The following is a 19293-nucleotide window of genomic DNA, read 5'->3' as shown; positions in this document are numbered from 1 at the left end:
ACTAATTATGAGACACACTGTATTTCAATTTTGTACTTGGGCACCTGTGGCACCCCTCTCATCTTGGAGACCCAAGTGGCCATTTGTGTCACATGGGCCTTAAATCAAAACTGCATCTGCCACATCTACAGTATATATCATTACCAATCCAGTACCGGTAAATCTGTCAGAGCAGTGGAACAGTAAAAATTATTAATATAGAAAAAAATTCAAAGAAAATGAGTCTTTTAATTTACAAAATTTATTGTTACAACAATTAATTTTTGATCTATATAGGGTATTTCAGTTGGGTGAGTAGTTTGAGTAGTCGGGTAGAGTATTATGCAGTCATCAGCAGTTGCAATTCCCTTAAATGGAAAACTGGCTTAGTGCCTCCACTAAACATTTGTCACTCATTTATTGTTTTCAACAGACAGGTTAGATTTCTTCAGTCAGTACCAGAGTGAAAAATCCATCTACATAATGAAAAGTGGTAGCTCGGGGACTGGTACAGCACACTCTGCGAACTACCAGAAATTAAGTTTTGGTGAAATGTAAACAAAATATTGTAATAACACTAACCTTTAATATCTTTCAAACACAGTACATATTTGGGCACATGAGAAGAGCCATTATCTGTGTTCTTTAATTGGATACATACTCACAATTATTATCTATGATTGATGTTTCATGGTAACCTCTTTTTAATGGTTTCCTATTTTGTGATACAGTAGATAGAAACAGACACAATAAAATGTATACCTCAAAAATTAAAAAAAAGTGTTACATGAACGTTGCTGCATAGTATTCTAATGGTCCTTTTGATTCAGAAACAATTTTTGACCCACCTACTTACAATATTTTGTCTTTTGCAGCCTCCCTCACCAGTGGATGCATGGGATGGGATCCTAAATGCCACAGTGGATGGACCCTGGTGTCCCCAAGCAGACAGGCCCAATGGGAGTGAAGACTGCTTGTTTCTGAATGTGTATACATCACAGGTAGGTGACAAATAGCTACTAGTAGATACAAGCATTACTGTGCTTAGTTTTTCTGATTCACATATCAAACATTTGATACCATTGATGAACCATTTCCTTACTTGTGGATGAAGAAGACCCCGTTTTGTATCAGCAGCTCTTGACTCTGTAATGATAGCTTTAATTGTTTTAATAAATGTACTTTGAATCTACAAATGAGCATTTAACTCAGGATCTTTGGCGTACTTCTTCACCTTCCATCAAGGTTAGTCTAATTCAAAGTCTAGGATAAAGTATCCTAATTACAAGATCAGAAGAATAGTTATATTTTATATAATTCTTTATGTTACCCAACAAGAGCTTATAGCTATAGAAAAAAAAATGTATGTTGTAGGAAAGTTCTTGTAGAATATAAATACTTTAAGATTAAATGAGATCACTTACCAAAATGTAGAACCATCATATCGCTCTGGCAGACCAAGGTGCAAGACCTGCCCAATCCACCCATACAGCACATCATACTCCAGCCCCATCACAGGCTTATCCTACCCCAAAACAGACCAGACACCTGTGAAAACCGGCATCTCATATACAAACTCTGATGTAAACACTGCACAGCCTTTTATGTCAATATGACTACCAACCAGCTGTCCACCAGTAAGAATGGCCATTGCCAAACTATTGTCAAGGTCAAAGCTGGCACAACATGCAACTGAGTACAACATGCTAGAGTTCAATGTCTGCTTCACAACCAGAGCCATCTGGACCCTTCCCTCCACCACCAGTTTCTCTAAACTACACAGATGGTCGTTATCCTTACAATACATCCTCCGCTCCCGCTCCTGTAAAAATCCACTGTCCCAGAACCTTCCACCTAACAGTTTTCCCCATTCCCATCCTGTCACCCCCTCCCAGTCCATGTGCCACATAGCCTTCAGCTGCCCACCAACCACTAATACTATACATGCCATCCCTCCCACATTTCTAGCTGGCAAACTGGCCCCCTCTGAGCTGCTAACCACCCATCCCCAGTCCGTCTTCTTACTTCCTACCCCCCCTCTCCCTTTACCTGTCCCAACCGACACAACCCCACCACAACCAACCAATGTGCCACAAAACAGCATTGGAACTGTGAGTCTAGCTGGTACCATGAAGGGACATAAGTGTGTGTTTGCATGTGTATAAACAGTGTGTATGTGTTTGAGCGCTATAGCTTATCAAGGGATATGCCTAAAAGCTAGCAAGTTTTCCTTCTTTTGTGTACACATGGTTGACGACTTAAATACTTCTGATTTTTGGTGACTGGTCTCATTTAACCCTAAAGAAAAAATTGTAAAATATACTAACCCTATTTTAATGACAAAGATGGACGATGTTTAACATCCGTAACTAATGTCCCTCTAGCTTAACAATACGATACTTGGGGAACTTATGTTTTAACCAGTGGAGGTTTTCTCTAAGTTTTTTGGTTATATCAGAGGGTGAGTGTAGTGGTCAATAGAAGGATCCAGTTATAAGATTATGCCCATGCAGTCCTACATCCAGCTTCAATTCCTGTCTCAGTAGTTTTGAATTTCTTATCTACTGCAACAGATACACGATTTACATTTCCCATGAGTCGATCCTTGTGATATATGCTTCAGTTTTCCCCAAAAAATGTCACTACTGCCAATTTTTGGTATTGACCAATTTTCTGTATCTGAAATGATCCTTGGAACAGGTACCTAACTAAATTAAAGTAAACTGGACTTAGCTTCCACAGTCATCCAAACAATACACAGCTCATCCAGAGGACATTGTTAAAACAATTGCAAGGATCACCCAGAATGAAATATAACATCTTTTTTTTTCTTATCCTTTTTCTTGATACTAGTTTCACTTTTTTCAGATTTGTAAGCCATGGAAACTTATCAATATCAAAATAATTTCTGCAGCTCTCTTTTGCTTCAGTGCTGCTTTAACTGAAAGATGAGAGGAAAAGTTTTGCATTGCATTGATCTGTCATCTGATCATACATGCTTACTTTATGCTTTGTAATGAAACTGTTTAGGGTATATTTGGTACCTCGAGGAACCAGTCCATCAGTTGTTAAATAGGTATGAAACACTGTTTATTAAAAGTAAAGTAAAGTCTGTGACACACCAAACTGGTGACTGGGCTATTGGCCTGACTACAGGTAGAGCACTGCCTTTTTTCACTGCAGCACTAGGAAGAAAGGAGAGTGGTGAAACCAACACTCTGGTTGCATTTTATCCCCATGAAAGATACCCAGCACTCATTTGACAGCAGGGTGAGTGAAACTGGGGCTGTCCTGGAGGGACTGCAATGAGGAAAAGTCCCTGTCCTAGGATTGAACCCAAGACCTTCAGGGCTGTAGTCTAGTGTTTCTGCTCGCTACACCACCATGTCCACACTGCACACTACTTATACAAAATTATGTTCTTTACCTTCAGTTTCTTCAATTGTGTACTGCTTAAAATCTCATGGTATTGGAAATTACATCAGAATGTCAAATCAACACTTCTTGAGGGCTTTACAAGTAACTGGCACACAGTGCAAAACAATAAAGACCTCAACACAAAATTTGAAAATTACATCGTCAAAAAGAGAAAATGCATAATTGAATAGGTAGTGTATTCCTTATGTACAGTGTCTGTCTGGGAAGTACAGTGTCTGTTTAGGGAAGCTGTGGGAAAAGATATTTGATGCAGGCCTTCACTGATGGTACATAACTTCAAAAGTTTACCTGGAAATTGGTTTGTCACTTCACTATGTATGGTTTCTAGTTTCAGTGGGGAAGAAAAGCACACTTCTGTGAAGCTACTGCCAGACTGAATGTAGTTAAGTGTCTCACACTTACAACTGAAAGTTCCCAATGGCATGTTGTGTTCCTTGCATTAAGTAAGATTTGCAGTTTTGCTTTTTGTGATTCTTCTTCCCACTATATCACATGAATCTTCCAAGACTGTATTTATTAACATTTTTCTACTGTCCATAATCATATAGTAAATTTAGAGACCACTAATTATAGAGCCATGAATAAAGCCAGTCTAAAAGTTTATCATCATCATGTACTGCAATAATATGACTGGCATAATTAACATATTAATAAGAGATGAGGGAAAGGATGTCTCAGTAATGTGTATTCATAAATGATGGCTTAACCCCAAGTTAATTCAACATACAAAAACCTAAATTAGTTTTGTCTTTGGGGAAAAGAGAAAAAGAAACCAGGGTGTGGTAGTGATTTATATAAAAGAAAATACAGATTTTATTACCTTACTTGATTTACCTTGAACTAATGCTGAAAAGGACTATGACACTACAGCTAAAAAAGGTGCTAAGTACAACATAAATAATGCTACAGTTTCCGAAGCATGATCTGGAAATTTTGAACTTTTCTTAAATAATCTGGAATCATTGGTAAACAAAGCAAATCAAATGGAATGTGATATGATAATTTGTGGAGACTTCAACATTGGGTAGAAACAGAGAGGCCCTTTTAGACACTTGTGAAACAGCTCTACATCAGTTTCTACACAAGAATAGTTTATGTGACACTTCCAAGGCTGCTTTGAGAACATTTTTCCATGCTAGTGATGTGACTTATGATTTTATGCCCCCTCCCCTCTGCCATGTCACCCCGTTTCTCTTGTACACCTTGATCTGCGTCAGTTTCCATTACAAATTATTATATGCACTGTATACAAATCTTGCATTCCTAGTAGCCACTACTAACTAAGGTACATTCTTGTTCAGAAATTTCACAGTTGTGGCACCTCTGGTGTCCCTCTCAGCTTGGTGACCCAAGTGGTGGATGGTGTCACTTCGGCTTTAAACCAGCCCTGAGCATTTCATTTACAATTTTCAATACAGGCATAGCGACCATTTAGTTCAAATACAAAATCTGAAAGTAAAATGTGTTACTGAGAATATCATGCTTTTAATAACCACATGTAGATGCTAAGCCAGGATAACATAAACTATTTCAGCAATTTGTTAAACATAGAAAGATGGTCACAGATTTATAAAATTAATGATCTAAATGAAAAGTTTAACACCTTCATTGCTATAGTAACCCACTGTTGTCTACTTTTATATACATCTATATCTATACTCTGCAAACCACCATAAAGTGCATGACAGAGGGTATGTCCCATTGTACTGGTTATCATGGTTTATTCCCTTTCCATTCACATATGAAATGTGGGAGAAATGAGTGCTCGAATGCCTCTGTGCGTGCAGTAATTATTGTAATCTTATCCTCATGATCTATATGTGAGTGATACTTAGGTTGTAGTAATGCATTCCTAGAGTCCTCACTTAAGGCTCATTTTTGAAACCTTGTTAATAGACTTCCTTGGAACAGTTTATGTCTACCTTCAGGAGTCTTCCAGACCAATTCCTTCAGTATCTCTGTGACAGTCTACCACGGATTCAACAAACCTTTGACTTTTGTGCTGCCCTTCTCTGTATACGTTCAGTATCCACTGTTTTTGGTATGGGTCCCACACACTTGAGCAGTATTCTAGAGCACATCACATGAGTGATTTGTAAGCTATCTCCTTTGTAGATTGATTGCACTTTCCCAGTGTTCTACCAATAAACCTAAATCTACCACCTGCTTTGCACACAACTTAGCCCATGTGATCATTCCATTTTGTATCCCTATGAAGTGTTATGCCCAGATATTTGTACAAGTTGGCTGATTTGAACAGTGAATCATTGATTATATAGCACAGGTTATTATTTTTTTTTTCATTTTGTGAAGTGCACAGTTTTACATTTCAGAACATTCAGTACAAGTAGCCAATTTTTGCACCACTTTGAAATCTTATCATGGTCTCACTGAATATTTATGCAGCTCCTTTCTGACATTACTTTATTATGGATGACTGCATCATCTGCAAAAATTCTGATGTTACTATTAGTATTGTCTGCTAGGCCATTAATATAAGAGGCATGTTTTTTTAAGAAAATACCATTTTGAAATAAAAAAAAGACATGCTAAGATATCCCAATCATTTTATTTTTACGTGAGGCACTTGTCATAACATTGTACCAGTTTTTGAATACCCTTCTCATAGAAGTCTGCTGCCTGACTTGTTAACCACTGCATCACCACTATTTTCACTTCATCATCATCTTAAAGAAGCTGACCACTCAGGTGTTTCTTCAAGTGCAGGAACAGATGGTAGTCACTGGTCGCAAGATCGGGGCTGTACGGAGGATGATCTAGGGTTTCTCTTCAAAAATATGTAATGAGATCTTTGGTCTGATTCACCAGATGTGGACGGGCATTGTCTTGCAGCAAAACGATGCCCTTGCTCAACTTGCCACGTCTTTTATTCTGAATTGAACGGCACAGATTGTGCAATGTCTTACAGTAAGCTGCTACATTGATTGTCCCATTATGAGGCAAAAATTTCACAAGCAATACTCCTTTTCTGTCCCAAAAAACTGTGCACATCATTTTCCAGGCAGTAACTGTTTGCTTAGACTTCAATTTTGTAGGTGAATCTGAATGCCACAGTTCCATGGACTGTTGCTTTGATTCTGGTGTGATGTAGGCCACCCATGTTTCATTGCCTGTAACAATGTGGCTTAAGAGATCATCACCGTCTTGTGCTACCGCTCAAGGAAAGTCATTGTACTGTCTAAATGTTTGGTTTTGTGCACATCCATCAACATTTTTGGTACCCAACGTGTGCACATTTTTGGTAATTCAAGTGCTTGGTCACAATGCCATACAAAACACTATGAGAAACACTAGGAAAGTCATCCTGTAAGGAGGAAATCATAAAGCATCTGCTTTCTCTCACCTTATTGTCCACTTCCTGCACAAAACTTTTATTAACAACTGAAGGATGCCCACTCCATTGTTCATCATGCACATTTGTGTGGCCATCTTTAAATGCTCTCACCCACTTTCTTACCATTCCATCACTCATAGTGCTTTATCCATAAACTGCACAGATCTCATGATGAATATTGATCGCCTTTAGGCTTTTAGCACTAAGAAATCTTATAACAGCTCGTACTTCACAGTCAGTGGGACTCACGATTATTGGAGGCATCTTAAACACTCAGTACACACTGTAAACAAGGAAGAATCAGACTGTAATGGCGTCAGTGCGTAGACAATAGATGTAGGTACCCAGTGCGCATGCACAGAATGCCGACCGCAGCGCTGCGGCCATGCACGTGTAGCAAAATGGTACTTACTTAAAAAACATGCCTCGTACAATATGAACAACAAGGGTCCCAACACATCTTCTCTGTGGCAAATCTGGAGTTACTTTTACATCTGACAAAGACCCTCCATCCAAGATAACATGCTTCATCCTCCCTACTGAAAGAGTCCTCAATCCAATCATAATTTCAGACCACATAGAATCAAACTTTTGAAACAAGCAAGGTGTGGTATTGAGTCAAATGCTTTCTGGAAAGCAAGAAATACTGCATCTACCAGACTGCCTTGATCCAAAGCTTGTAATATGTCATGTGAGAAAAGTGAATTGTATTTCCATGGAAAACTATGCCCAAAAGGGCAATTCTAGAATAAACAGTTTAATCGCCAGGGGAACAAGGATTTCATGCCAGAAGAAGAGACAACTTCATAAAATGTGTAACTTGAATAATTCCTTGCCTAAGTTATGCACATATTAAAGAATATTTCAAAATACTAACAAAAATAATATGAATACCAAAAATAGTACTTGGGTATATATATCTTTATTGTTTATTATTATTGTTTTTGCTTATTTCTAAATAATAATAATAATAATAATAATAATAATAATAATAAATAAGGATACCCAATCCTATAAGTATAAAATAAGCACATGTAGTTGTCCAACATACTTCAGCACTATCACGGAAACTGAAAGGACTAAAAAGAAGAGTGCTCTAAACCTAACTGAACTATTTACACACTTACATCACTGCCCATTTCAAGCAGCCACTTTCCCTGATGTATTTAAAACACATAAGGTAATTTGATTACATAAAAAAGGAAGATGAGATAATGTAAATAACTAAACTCCCATCACGCTCTCCTCTTACTTTTCAAAAATATTAGAAAATTTTGTGTATGGCAAACATATGGAATTTGTAAGTAGAAAAAAATCTAGGTAATGAAAAACACAGATTCAGAAACAAAGAGGTCAAAGATAATTGTCATTTTTGAGTGCATTAATTGTGCACCAAGCCTGATAGACATGCACCAGGAACCAACAGGATTATTTACTGACCTATCGAATGCTTTGGACATAGTGGAGCATAAGACTATGCTTTCAAAGTTTGAAAAGTTTAGCATTCAAGGTGTGTCCAATAGTTGGATCAGTCCCTTCCTGAGAAATCTTAAACAAGCAGTGAACATCAAGCACACTAATGTGTACCGTAAAACTATATTTGAACACTTATCAGAGTACAATCTAATTAAACATGTTGCACCTCAAGGATCAGTAATGGAAGCTTTTGTACATTAATAATCTAAGCTTAAATATGGAGGCCTGAACACTTACCAGAGTATAATCTAATTAATCATGATGTGCCTCAAGGATCAGTAATGGGACCTTTTGTACATTAATGATCTAAGCTTAAAATGGGGGGCTCATTAAACAATCATATTTTCAGGTGATTCTACAACGCTGTTTAAAGGGAAAAGTAAGAAAAAATTACAGTAATCAATAAACATCATCACAAGACTTGGCAACTAGCCACAGAATAGTCAGCATGAAGTAAAAAATGACTATCCCACTAAAACTTCTCAATGCTCTTGTGAAGGATATGTACGGCATACTTCTCTCTGTCAATGCTGAATCAGTTTGTAACAGTGCGCAAATGAAATTCTTAGATTTATGGGACTCTAGAGCAGTTACCAGGACATTCAAGCCAAAAAGAAGACTATTGGAATCACGTTTGGATACAAACCTAGAGACACATGTTAGCACTGTTTAAGACTTCTATCATTCCTTGTTTACCATGTATCAGCATTACAAAAACTCTTATATTCCTTAAAATAAATGTAATGGGTAAGAACAGTAGACTGAAAGAATTTTAAAAAATTAAAATAAAATAAAGAATATTGTTATACTCGTGACTGCCTTACCAAACCCATCTTATGGTCCAAATCAGTGCACCCTTGTGCCAAAACAATAGTTTCCACAAACTTTACAACAAACTTCCCAAAAACATAAAAACAAATACTGATATCAAAACCCTGAGCAAACCTATAAAGTTATATTTGCAGCAGTATTGCTTTTACTCCACCGCAGAATATCTAAGTGTGTGAAGTTTATTATCTATAATTTTAAATACAAATGCATAGAAATAATTTTCACACTGTTAATATAAATTGGCTTGTCTTATGCATAAGATGCTTTTGTAGACAACAGGACCAATAACAATACAATACAAAAATGTATATGTTCATTTCAGCTGCCAGACAAAAGATCCAGGCCAAAGAAACCTGTTCTTATCTTTTTTCACCCTGGTGGATTCTACAGCATGAGAGCCACCAGTGATCTGTTTGGTCCGGAGTACCTCATGGATGAGGACATTGTATTGCTGACAGCTAATTATAGACTGGGGGCTCTAGGTATGATTTATCCATTGCCTTTCCTCTACAAAAACATGAAAGAATAAACTGGATTGAAATTGTTGTTGTACCATATTTGTACATTATATTCAGTGCATGCTTTGCAGTGATACTATGTGCAGTCAGCTGGATGTGATAATTTCAACTGTTATTTGTCAATATATTTTTGCTAAATCTAGCAGAAATGCAGGCATATTTTACAGTTTATAGCTGTTATATAGATTCTTTCTCCTATGGTGAGGTATGTGATAATTTATTTTTCGCATTTATTGCAACATCCTTTCAGGGTTCTTAAGTACAGGAGATTCTATTATGCCTGGAAATTATGGCTTCAAGGACCAGGTAGAAGTCCTACGGTGGGTGCAGAAAAACATTGCTGCGTTTGGTGGAGACCCGGAAAGTGTTACAATTTGTGGTTACAGTGCTGGGTCAATCAGTGTTCTGCTACATATGCTGTCTACCATGTCAAAAGGTACATTACAGGTTTAATATATTGTAGATCTAAAACATTTATGCAGTGAAGTATGAGTAAAAATGCTTTTGCAGTCTAATAATGACCTTAATTTATATCTGGAGGAAAGAGTGAAAGACAACAGCAATAGTAATAAAAAGGATGAATGCAAAACAAATATATGCCCAAATTAGGGTACACTAACATATGACAGAAATAGTACAGGCTGAATTCGTAGTGCTTTTGAGCTTTGTTTGGAAGAGAAATAGTGCCAGGAGAAATGATGTCTCTTTAAATTGTGTTTCAGAATGTTTCATAAAAAGATCTATCATGTATTGTGATTTCAGATACCTTTTTAGTATGTGCCCTGACTGCATGGAACAGTGTATGTGAATTTTCAATTTGCTTTTCAGTCAAAACAATAATATTTCCTTCTTCTGCCTAGATTAAGCACATGAATCTAATAAAAAACCCGAATCAAGAAATAACGATTCCAGCGTTAGGTACAAATTTCACCTTGTGCAAGACACAATTTGTTTATGTTTACTTTACACAAACATGTTTCAGAACATTCTTTGCAGAGTTTTTTTATTTGTTTATTTATTTTTTTAAAATTTTACTTATTATGGCATGATTACATCTTGTGGAGGATATACGAAGTTTAGCTTGTCTATATCTATGTACAAAAGAGTGTATTTCTTTACATATTTACTAGTGTCATTCATTTTTGGTAGGTGGAAAATATTAGGCCCTGTGGCATTAACTGCCGGCTTCTTACCATTTACGGTGAAGGTGTAATGAATGCAGCCAGTGTCTGAAAGTGGCGCATAATGTTTAGAAATGGGAGAACAGTTTTTCATGATGAAGAGAGATCAGGTCGACCCTCTATCATCACAGGTGCACTGAAACAAAAGGTGGATCATGTAATTTGAGAGAATCAGTGATTCACAATTAGCAGCATCCATGTTACAAAGTATTTTATTCAGTTGTGAACAAAATTGTTGCTCAGTACTTAGGATACCACAAAATATGTGCACACTGTGTGCACTATGGATGATCAAGGATATGCAAAAACCTGCAAGAATGGATGCTACATTAGCATTCTTGAGGCATTATGAAAGATATGATGATACATTCATTTCTGAGATTGTTACAAGAAATGAAATATAGGTTTCTCACAACATCCTCACCATGAAGCAACAGTTTATGGAGTGTCTTCATCCTCAGTCGCCACAGACATCATGCGGGTTCAAACAAACCTCTACAACTCAAAAACTCATGGCTTCTATATTATGGGACACTGAAGGGGTCCTACTTGTCCATTTCATGCCCTGCATTGCAACTGTCAATAGTGATGTACATTGTGCTACCACTAAATGTCTTCATCGGTCTACCCAGAACCACTAAATAGGCAAGCTGTCCCATGGAATTGTTCCACTGCATGGAAATGTATGTCTGCATACTGCCTGCCAGTCACAAGTCTTACTGCATGAGAATTTCCAGTGGGACATCTTTGAGATCCTCCCTAAAGTCCAGACCTGGCACCATCAGAGATTTCATTTTACCAAAACTGAAGGAGCACATTGCTGTTAAACACCTTGCAATTGGTGAAGACCTGAAAGATCCTGTTGTGAACTGGTTGAGTAGCCTGGTGGCAACATGGTATGAAGAGGGTACACACAAATTGGAGTCAAGGTGACTATGAGGAAAAGTAGACAAAGTATATGTTAAAACATGTATCTTTAGTTTCTGTATTATTATTAAAGAAAATCTTGGTATGGCAAAACACTCTTTACTTTCTGGATGGCCCTCATATGTGCAAAAAGTTCCTGAGTTAATGGTACTTTTGACATTCAGTGTAGACATTATTATTGTAATATAAGAGTAATTGTTTGATAAATACTGAATCATCAACACCACAGGAAATTTGATCACAAAGTCCGTAAGGAAAATAATGACATAGTTTTCAGAAATATAAGTGCCTTATTGTCAAGCTACAAGAACATCTAATGAAACTGACTAATATGGTAAAAGCAAACAATAGAAAATCTGGGGAGGAGTAACGATACACACACACACACACACACACAAATTCTGTCTCTTGATGCTGAAACCTCTGAGATGACAGCAGTGACCGTGTGTGTCTGGGGGGGATATTTAATCACATGAAATATTTATACAATCTTTAATTGTAGTTCATTCTTGGAGAATAGCACTACTTCAGGGCCAAACCATTATGGTGATTAGATGCAGGAAGAAGGTACCATATTCAGATGCACAAGCTTCTTTGTGAGCTTTCAATACACAAATGAAGCCTATTAATGCAAAAAAGTAAAAAAAAAAAATAGACCACTCTTCTATATTCCTTTGCATCATTTCTGTTGTAGTTACTAACTACAGGAGATCATTATTTCCATGACTGGAAACTGAATTCAAATGTCTTGGCTGTTCTTGAATCAGACTGTAATTGCAGAAAGAAACTAAAGATGCTTGTATGAAGCAATCCACTTCATTGTTCAATGATTTCAACAACCAATTAGGATTTGTTTTCATCCAGAATTATTCTTTGCTGGTGTGTTCCTATGACTCATAAATGTCCTCATCATGTCAGCTGTCATAGTTATTGATACACGAAACACACAAATATTCTTCAGTATACACTCTAAGGTACGAGGAGTTCCTCGTTTTGTATCTCTCACACTTGAATAACAGCATGAATGAATTGATATTGTGTCTTCTGGTGAACTGCTTATTTATATCCTTCATTGTAGTAACACTTCCATGGATGTCCACACAACCATTTCCTGTTTTTTCTGTTGTGTGTGTATGGGGGGTCAGTTTTGAGATGTCTCATGCCACAAAAAGCTAATTTCCATAGGTGCTAAAAGTGCCTAACAAGAATCCCACGAAATCACTTCTAGAACTGTGTGTGAATTCTGCAATAAATAAAAACTCTCTACTCCAAATTCCAGGGGGGGGGGGGGGGGGGGGAGTTCCCTCCTCTTGCTTCCTACCTGAATTCTGCGGATGGCTGTGTTGCAATTTTACTAAAGTGATGTGTCCCAAGACGTAGGTGTGCTCAGTATCGTATTAACGATTCACATATCAACACTGGCTTGAACCAGATGCCACTAACGAAACAAGTATGTAGATACTAGGAAAAGAAGAACAATCAAAATAATAGCATGAGTTAATCATCTAAGAAAGAATGTTTGGAAACTAGAAAAGGGATAAGGAGTCACACGGGCAATATAAAATTACACTGTGACAGTGTAAGAGAAAAATACTTAAAATAGAATGTTATAAATCATGTTTTAAAAAAACTCACAGAAATATATTCTAATGCTACTTCAACTTTGGGGCACAAATAAATATATTTTAAGTTGCAACAACAGAAGAAAGATAAACAGACATTAAAATAAAAAATAAACAATAAATGAAATAGAGAAAAGCATTTGTTGTCAGTTGTCAGTTTATGAGCTATTGAAGCTGGGCTAACAGAATCACAAAGAAAGAAGAGTGTTAATCTCAACTTGGAATTTGAAGTTTTCTTTGTCCTTTACTGTTCATGTTGGACATACTCAAATAAGTTGCATTTTTGGCTACCGTGTAGCTGTTCAAAGTATTGATAATTAACTACAATTGAAATAAAAAATCTGTTGCTAGTACATGATGAGTAATAGTAATATAAAACACAAAAGCATCTTCCTACCCATGTACTTGAGTATAATAAATTAACAGCAGTAGCTTAAAAATATTAAAACTGTGCGCCCGACCAAGACTCTAACTCCGGCAACTGGCAGAAGTAAAGCTGTGAGGACCAGGCGTGAGTCATGCTTTGATAGCTCAGATGGTAGAGCACTTGCCCACGAAAGGCAAAGGTCCCGAGCTCGAGTCTCAGCCGGGCACACAGTTTTAATCTGCCAGGAAGTTTCATATCAGCGCACACTCCACTGCAGAGTGAAAATCTCATTCTGGAAGCTTAGAAATATATTACGAGTAACCACTTCAAATAAAAGATAAGCCTTGCTCTGCATTAGCCATCCTGAACTCTCATATTACTGAACAACTCTATGAAAAATTCTGTGTATCTATATCAAGATATGTAATGTATATTTACTGACTAATTGCAATTGTAATTTTTCCTAGGACTGTTTCACCGGGCAATTGCAATGAGTGGTGGCGTCCAGTCAATTGTACTTCATGATCCATTAGGACAAGCAAAGAAGCAAGCACAGCTGTTGAAATGCCCTGACAGTTCATCAGAGGAAATATACAACTGCTTAAAAGAGAAAGATGCTCAGGAAATTGCTGATTCCATAACTGGATTTTATGTAAGTGATCTGCAATTTTTTTGTGGATCTTTGTTCTTTTGAAAGTGATGCAGACAATTAACTAGTTTTCTGTAGACCAAGAAAGCACTGTAAAACACTGTGGGTTACATTTTGGTCATAGTATGAAATATTACACAATTAAGAATGGATTTTCAAGTACACAAATTTACAGCACATAATAATGATAGAAGCCATGATTAAGTCAGCACTGATATAGACAAAGAGGTTGTGACTCTTCACTCGAGGTTCCAAAACCAAGTACTCTTTAAATGACCAAAGAAAACTGTTAAATGGGAGATGTAGCATTTGCAATAATGAAGCTTCAAAAGCAAACTGTTAAAAAACTGTTGCTTTTCAGATTACGCTGTTTGTCTAATATTTGGCATCTATTTTATATATCACATTGATGAGTAATCTAACAGCTTTCAAAGATAAATATTTGTTTTTATATTAAAGCAATGGAGGTTCATATTGCTGTGGACATTTTCCATGCAGTGCTATACACTACTATCTGAGATTTTTATTCCCACAGTTTAGATGACATACAGTTAACTAATAATTAAATGTGCTTTTAATTTAATTCAAGTTTTTAGGTATTTCCAGTTTCCTGCCTTGTGTCTGTGAAAAACTTCTTAAAAATATTTTCTCTGGAGCACAGAAACAGCTATTAGTAATGTCTATAAGGCTTAGTACAGAACTTGTCAGGTCGCATGTGAAAAAAAAACTTGTGCTTCATGAGGCCTCTTTAAGGTTTTGATTACTGACTTAATGCAATGTTCTTATGAGACATCTACATGAAATAAAATACTTTTTACTGCACTGCAGCAGAACTTTATCTTGTAAGCCACTATGGAGTGAAAGTATGGCAGACATGCAAAAATTTTGTCTGTATGTTAGTTCATTTACCGGTAAGAGAGACTTCTGTTTCTAAAATTCCTCCTCCTCATTGTCATCATTTCCCAGCTAGGTTCCCCTGGTGCGATGTGCAAGTGCTTGCCAGCCCCTTATGTCTTCATAGATTTTCAGTTCCTTGATGTCTTCCTCTGGAATCTTCTCTGCTCCATGTCTAATTACACTGCATCTATCCAGCATTTTCTGGACCTTCCGTTTGCTCTCTCTCTCTCTCTCTCTCTCTCTTTTTTTTTTTTTTTTTTTTTTTTGGACATTTATTTCAAAATATTTTCTGACTGGCCCCTCTCACTTGTTCTCATTTTGTATCCACACCACTGCAGTCTGTGAATTTTTATTGCACTAATAATAGGGATTTTATGCTGGCTATATTTTTGTTCACTTCCTTTTTTTGGTCCTGTCCTTTTTAGTAGTTTGGTTCACAGTTTTTATGAATCTCATCTCTGTCACTAGAATTCTGCTGCAGTCTTTTTTCAGTAGGGTACGTGTCTCTAAACCACAAGTGAGAATTGGCACAAAGTATATGTAGTATATGGTGGTTTTTGCTTTTTGTGGCACTTTTGCATTACATACAAGGTTTCTGACTTGATTGTAAAAGCTGTATGATTTTTGTGCTCTGTTCAGCATTTCCATTTAATAGTGTTTTCTTTAAGTTCTGATTCTAATTTTGTCCCTTCCAAATATAAGTTTGAGCTTGTTCCTTCCTTGTTTATTGTCATTTCTACAATCATGGTGTTGCTTGTCTTGCCCCAAATTGACCTGTATGTCAGTCTTATCAATGTGATTATTTCATTGCATTTTGATGTATATCTAGGCACCAAATAAATTTAAACACGCAGTTTGGTCATAGATTTCATGATGTGACACAACAAAAATATTATATTTCCCTGAAAAGATAGTTTTCATTTTCTTTATTTTTTTTATAGCACTAGCACTTCAAGCAGCTACCAAAAATATTTTCATTCAGGAAAATTGCAATGCAGTTTACTACCACTACCATAGTTACAGTCCATCCTTTCATTACATGAAGATGCATTTCTATTAGCAGAAATGCACATACTAATATGCTTAATACACTAATGTTGTTTCTTGCTTCTCAGCCTCCATAGTTTAAAGGCTTTCCAATTCCCCATTTGGAGATTCCTAGACTCCATAGCTTTATTCTCACCTATTAACATTTATTCATTCTAAATGGCCATTCCATAGTAACTTCTTATTTTTAATAGTTTCAGCACAGTACTTAAATTTCCCAAAATATTTTATCTGCTACTCTATGGAAGACCTTAACAGGGCCACAGAAAATATTAATAACATGCTTTTGCTTCTTAGCAGCACTAAAATTTTAATTGAAAAGTAAAATGTGTTCTTGGTCCTATTCTGTCTGCCTCTGCTTCCTTCTACTGCTTCTGTGACATCTACGAGAACATATTTAATCTCCATTATAATCCAATGATACCTAATGAGGCGAATGATGAACATAAAATTTCTGCAGAATATAAATAATTCAGGAGTAAAGAAAACCACTCACCAAACAGCAGATTGTATCAGCTAGACACACAATGTTGCAATTGCAGTATGGCAGGTGGAATATAATGGGGAGGGTTGTTGGATGGGATAGGTAGAAGTATGGGGAGATGGATGATGGGAAGAGGGATTAGGGCTGAGTTGCTAGTGGCTCAGAGGGAGGCAGTAGTTGCGATGGCTAGAAATGCAGGTTGAGGGGTAGCAGGCATACAAGCTAGGATTGTGATACGCTGGAGCAGGGACTGTGAGGTGCAGCGCATGATGAACTTGACATGGAGACGTGGATTGGGAGGAAGTGACAGCACTCAGGAAGGGAAAACTGTTGAGCAGAGGCTGTGTGGGTTAGCAGAGATTGAGGCTAGGAGGATTATGCAAACAGAGGATGTGTTGTAAGGGTAACTGCCACATATTTAGTACAGAAAAGCTGGTGGCATACGGAGCAATTCAGAGGGCATGAGTTGTGTACCAACAATTGACCTCTAGCGTGTTGTGTCAATGGATGGTCAACTTTGTTCTTGACCACAGTTTGGCGGTGGCCATTCATTCTGACAGATAGAAAGTTGGTTGTCATACCGACATAAAGAGCTGTCGAGTGATTGCAGCAGAGTTGATATATGACATGACTGCTTTCACAGGTTTCCCTGCCTCTGATGGGAAAGAATAAGCTAATGACAGGGTTGGAGTAGGAAGTGCTAGGTGGGTGTACTGGACAGATCCTGCATCTGGGTCTACCACAGAAATGCTGCTTCTGGAGGATTGTCTTGGGAGCAAGGGACCTGGGGAAGGATAATGAAGCCAAGCTGCCTGTGTCTGTATATGTGCGGATGGATATGTGTGTGTGTGTGCGAGTGTATACCTGTCCTTTTTTCCCCCCTAAGGTAAGTCTTTCCGCTCCCGGGATTGGAATGACTCCTTACCCTCTCCCTTAAAACCCACATCCTTTTGTCTTTCCCTCTCCTTCCCTCTTTCCTGATGAAGCAACCTTGGGTTGCAAAAGCTTGAAATTTGCGTGTGTGTGTTTTGTGTGTGTGTTTTTTTTTGTGTCTATCTACCAGCGCTTTCTTATTTGGTAAGTTACAGCATCTTTGTTTTTTATATATATTTTTCCCACGTGGAATGTTTCCCTCTATTATATTCATATCATTAATTTGAATATATTTATATATTAAAAACAAAGATTCCAAGACTTACCAAGCGGGAAAGCGCCGGTAGATAGGCACAATGAATAAAACACAAACACACACACAGAATTTGAGCTTTCGCAACCGGCAGCTGCTTCGTCAGGAAAGAGGGAAGGAAAAGGAAAGATGTGGGTTTTAAGGGAGAGGGTAAGGAGTCATTCCAATCCCGGGAGCGGAAAGACTTACCTTAGGGGGAAAAAGGATAGGTATATGCTCGCACGCCCACACACACACACACACACACACACACACACACACACACACACACACACACACACACACACACACGCATATCCATCCATACATACACAGACACAATCAACACAAGGAGACTGAAAAACAATCTGAGGCTTTTGGAATAAAGGATTATTTCCGGAGACTGTAAAAACTGTAATAAAAAGATAAGGAAAAAGTGAGACATAGGAAGGTGGTGTTGGTAATTTGTATTGTGATGTTTTGTGTATAATGTGTCACAGTATTAATATTGCAGCAAATTTTTCTGACTTTAGGAATTTGTGTATGATCCAATACTGATATACAAAGCAACTATTGAAAAGGATTATGGGAATGGAGCGGAGAGATTTCTAACTGAAGATCCTACAAAACAATTCCTTTCAGGAAATTTTACTCATGTGCCACTGATGACTGGAAGCACTAAAGATGAATTTTCATGGAAAGCTTTGCGTAAGTAATTAACTTCTATAGTGCTAAATACTAGAATAATCTAACTGCTTGTATGCAAAATAGTGGAGGAAATTGGTAATTGCCTTCTTTAAAAAAGTATTATATCATGTGCCAGAAGTGATACACAGCAACTATCATGATGATGTGATGGGAATCTGAACATCACTCTTCTGACGTAAAAATTCCTTATCTAAAAACTGTACCTTGTTTGCTGTCTGATGTAAACAAGTCTGATAAGATAAGGGCAGTATTAAGTCATTAATCAAGTGTAACTTGGTGACTCACAAGGAACCCCTTGAGTGTGAGATTTACAAAGTTCAATCATTAGTAAGGTTCATTTGAAAGTACCGAGCGAGGTGGCGCAGTGGTTAGACACTGGACTCGGATTTGGGAGGACGACGGTTCAATCCCGTGTCTGGCCATCCTGATTTAGGTTTTCTGTGATTTCCCTAAATCGCTCCAGGCAAATGCCGGGATGGTTCCTTTCAAAGGGCATGGCCGACTTCCTTCCCCATCCTTCCCTAATCCGATGAGACCGATGACCTCGTTGTCTGGTCTCCTTCCCCGAAACAACCAACCTCATTCGAAAGTGTTGGTTTAACAATTATGATAGGAAAAAATATTAGTTGCTAATGACTCACCATGAGCA

The 19293-nt window shown here is 37.4% G+C and overlaps 1 protein-coding gene across 1 annotated transcript in view; it reads left to right on the top strand.

The window, feature by feature from the left end:
• Positions 1 to 19293, top strand: part of LOC126334884 (juvenile hormone esterase-like) — a 54876-nt gene that overhangs the window by 22371 nt on the left and 13212 nt on the right. Inside the window, exons 2-6 of the mRNA XM_049997582.1 lie at positions 855 to 980; positions 9402 to 9561; positions 9848 to 10033; positions 14162 to 14346; positions 18470 to 18644. Coding sequence (XP_049853539.1) covers positions 855 to 980; positions 9402 to 9561; positions 9848 to 10033; positions 14162 to 14346; positions 18470 to 18644 — 832 coding nt within the window. The remainder of the gene's footprint in view (positions 1 to 854; positions 981 to 9401; positions 9562 to 9847; positions 10034 to 14161; positions 14347 to 18469; positions 18645 to 19293) is intronic.

The sequence above is a fragment of the Schistocerca gregaria genome, chromosome 2 (assembly GCF_023897955.1).
Source record: "Schistocerca gregaria isolate iqSchGreg1 chromosome 2, iqSchGreg1.2, whole genome shotgun sequence".
Lineage (NCBI taxonomy): Eukaryota > Metazoa > Arthropoda > Insecta > Orthoptera > Acrididae > Schistocerca > Schistocerca gregaria.
The sequence above is the reverse complement of the archived record's forward strand: the minus strand, read 5'-3'. Positions and strand labels throughout refer to the sequence as shown.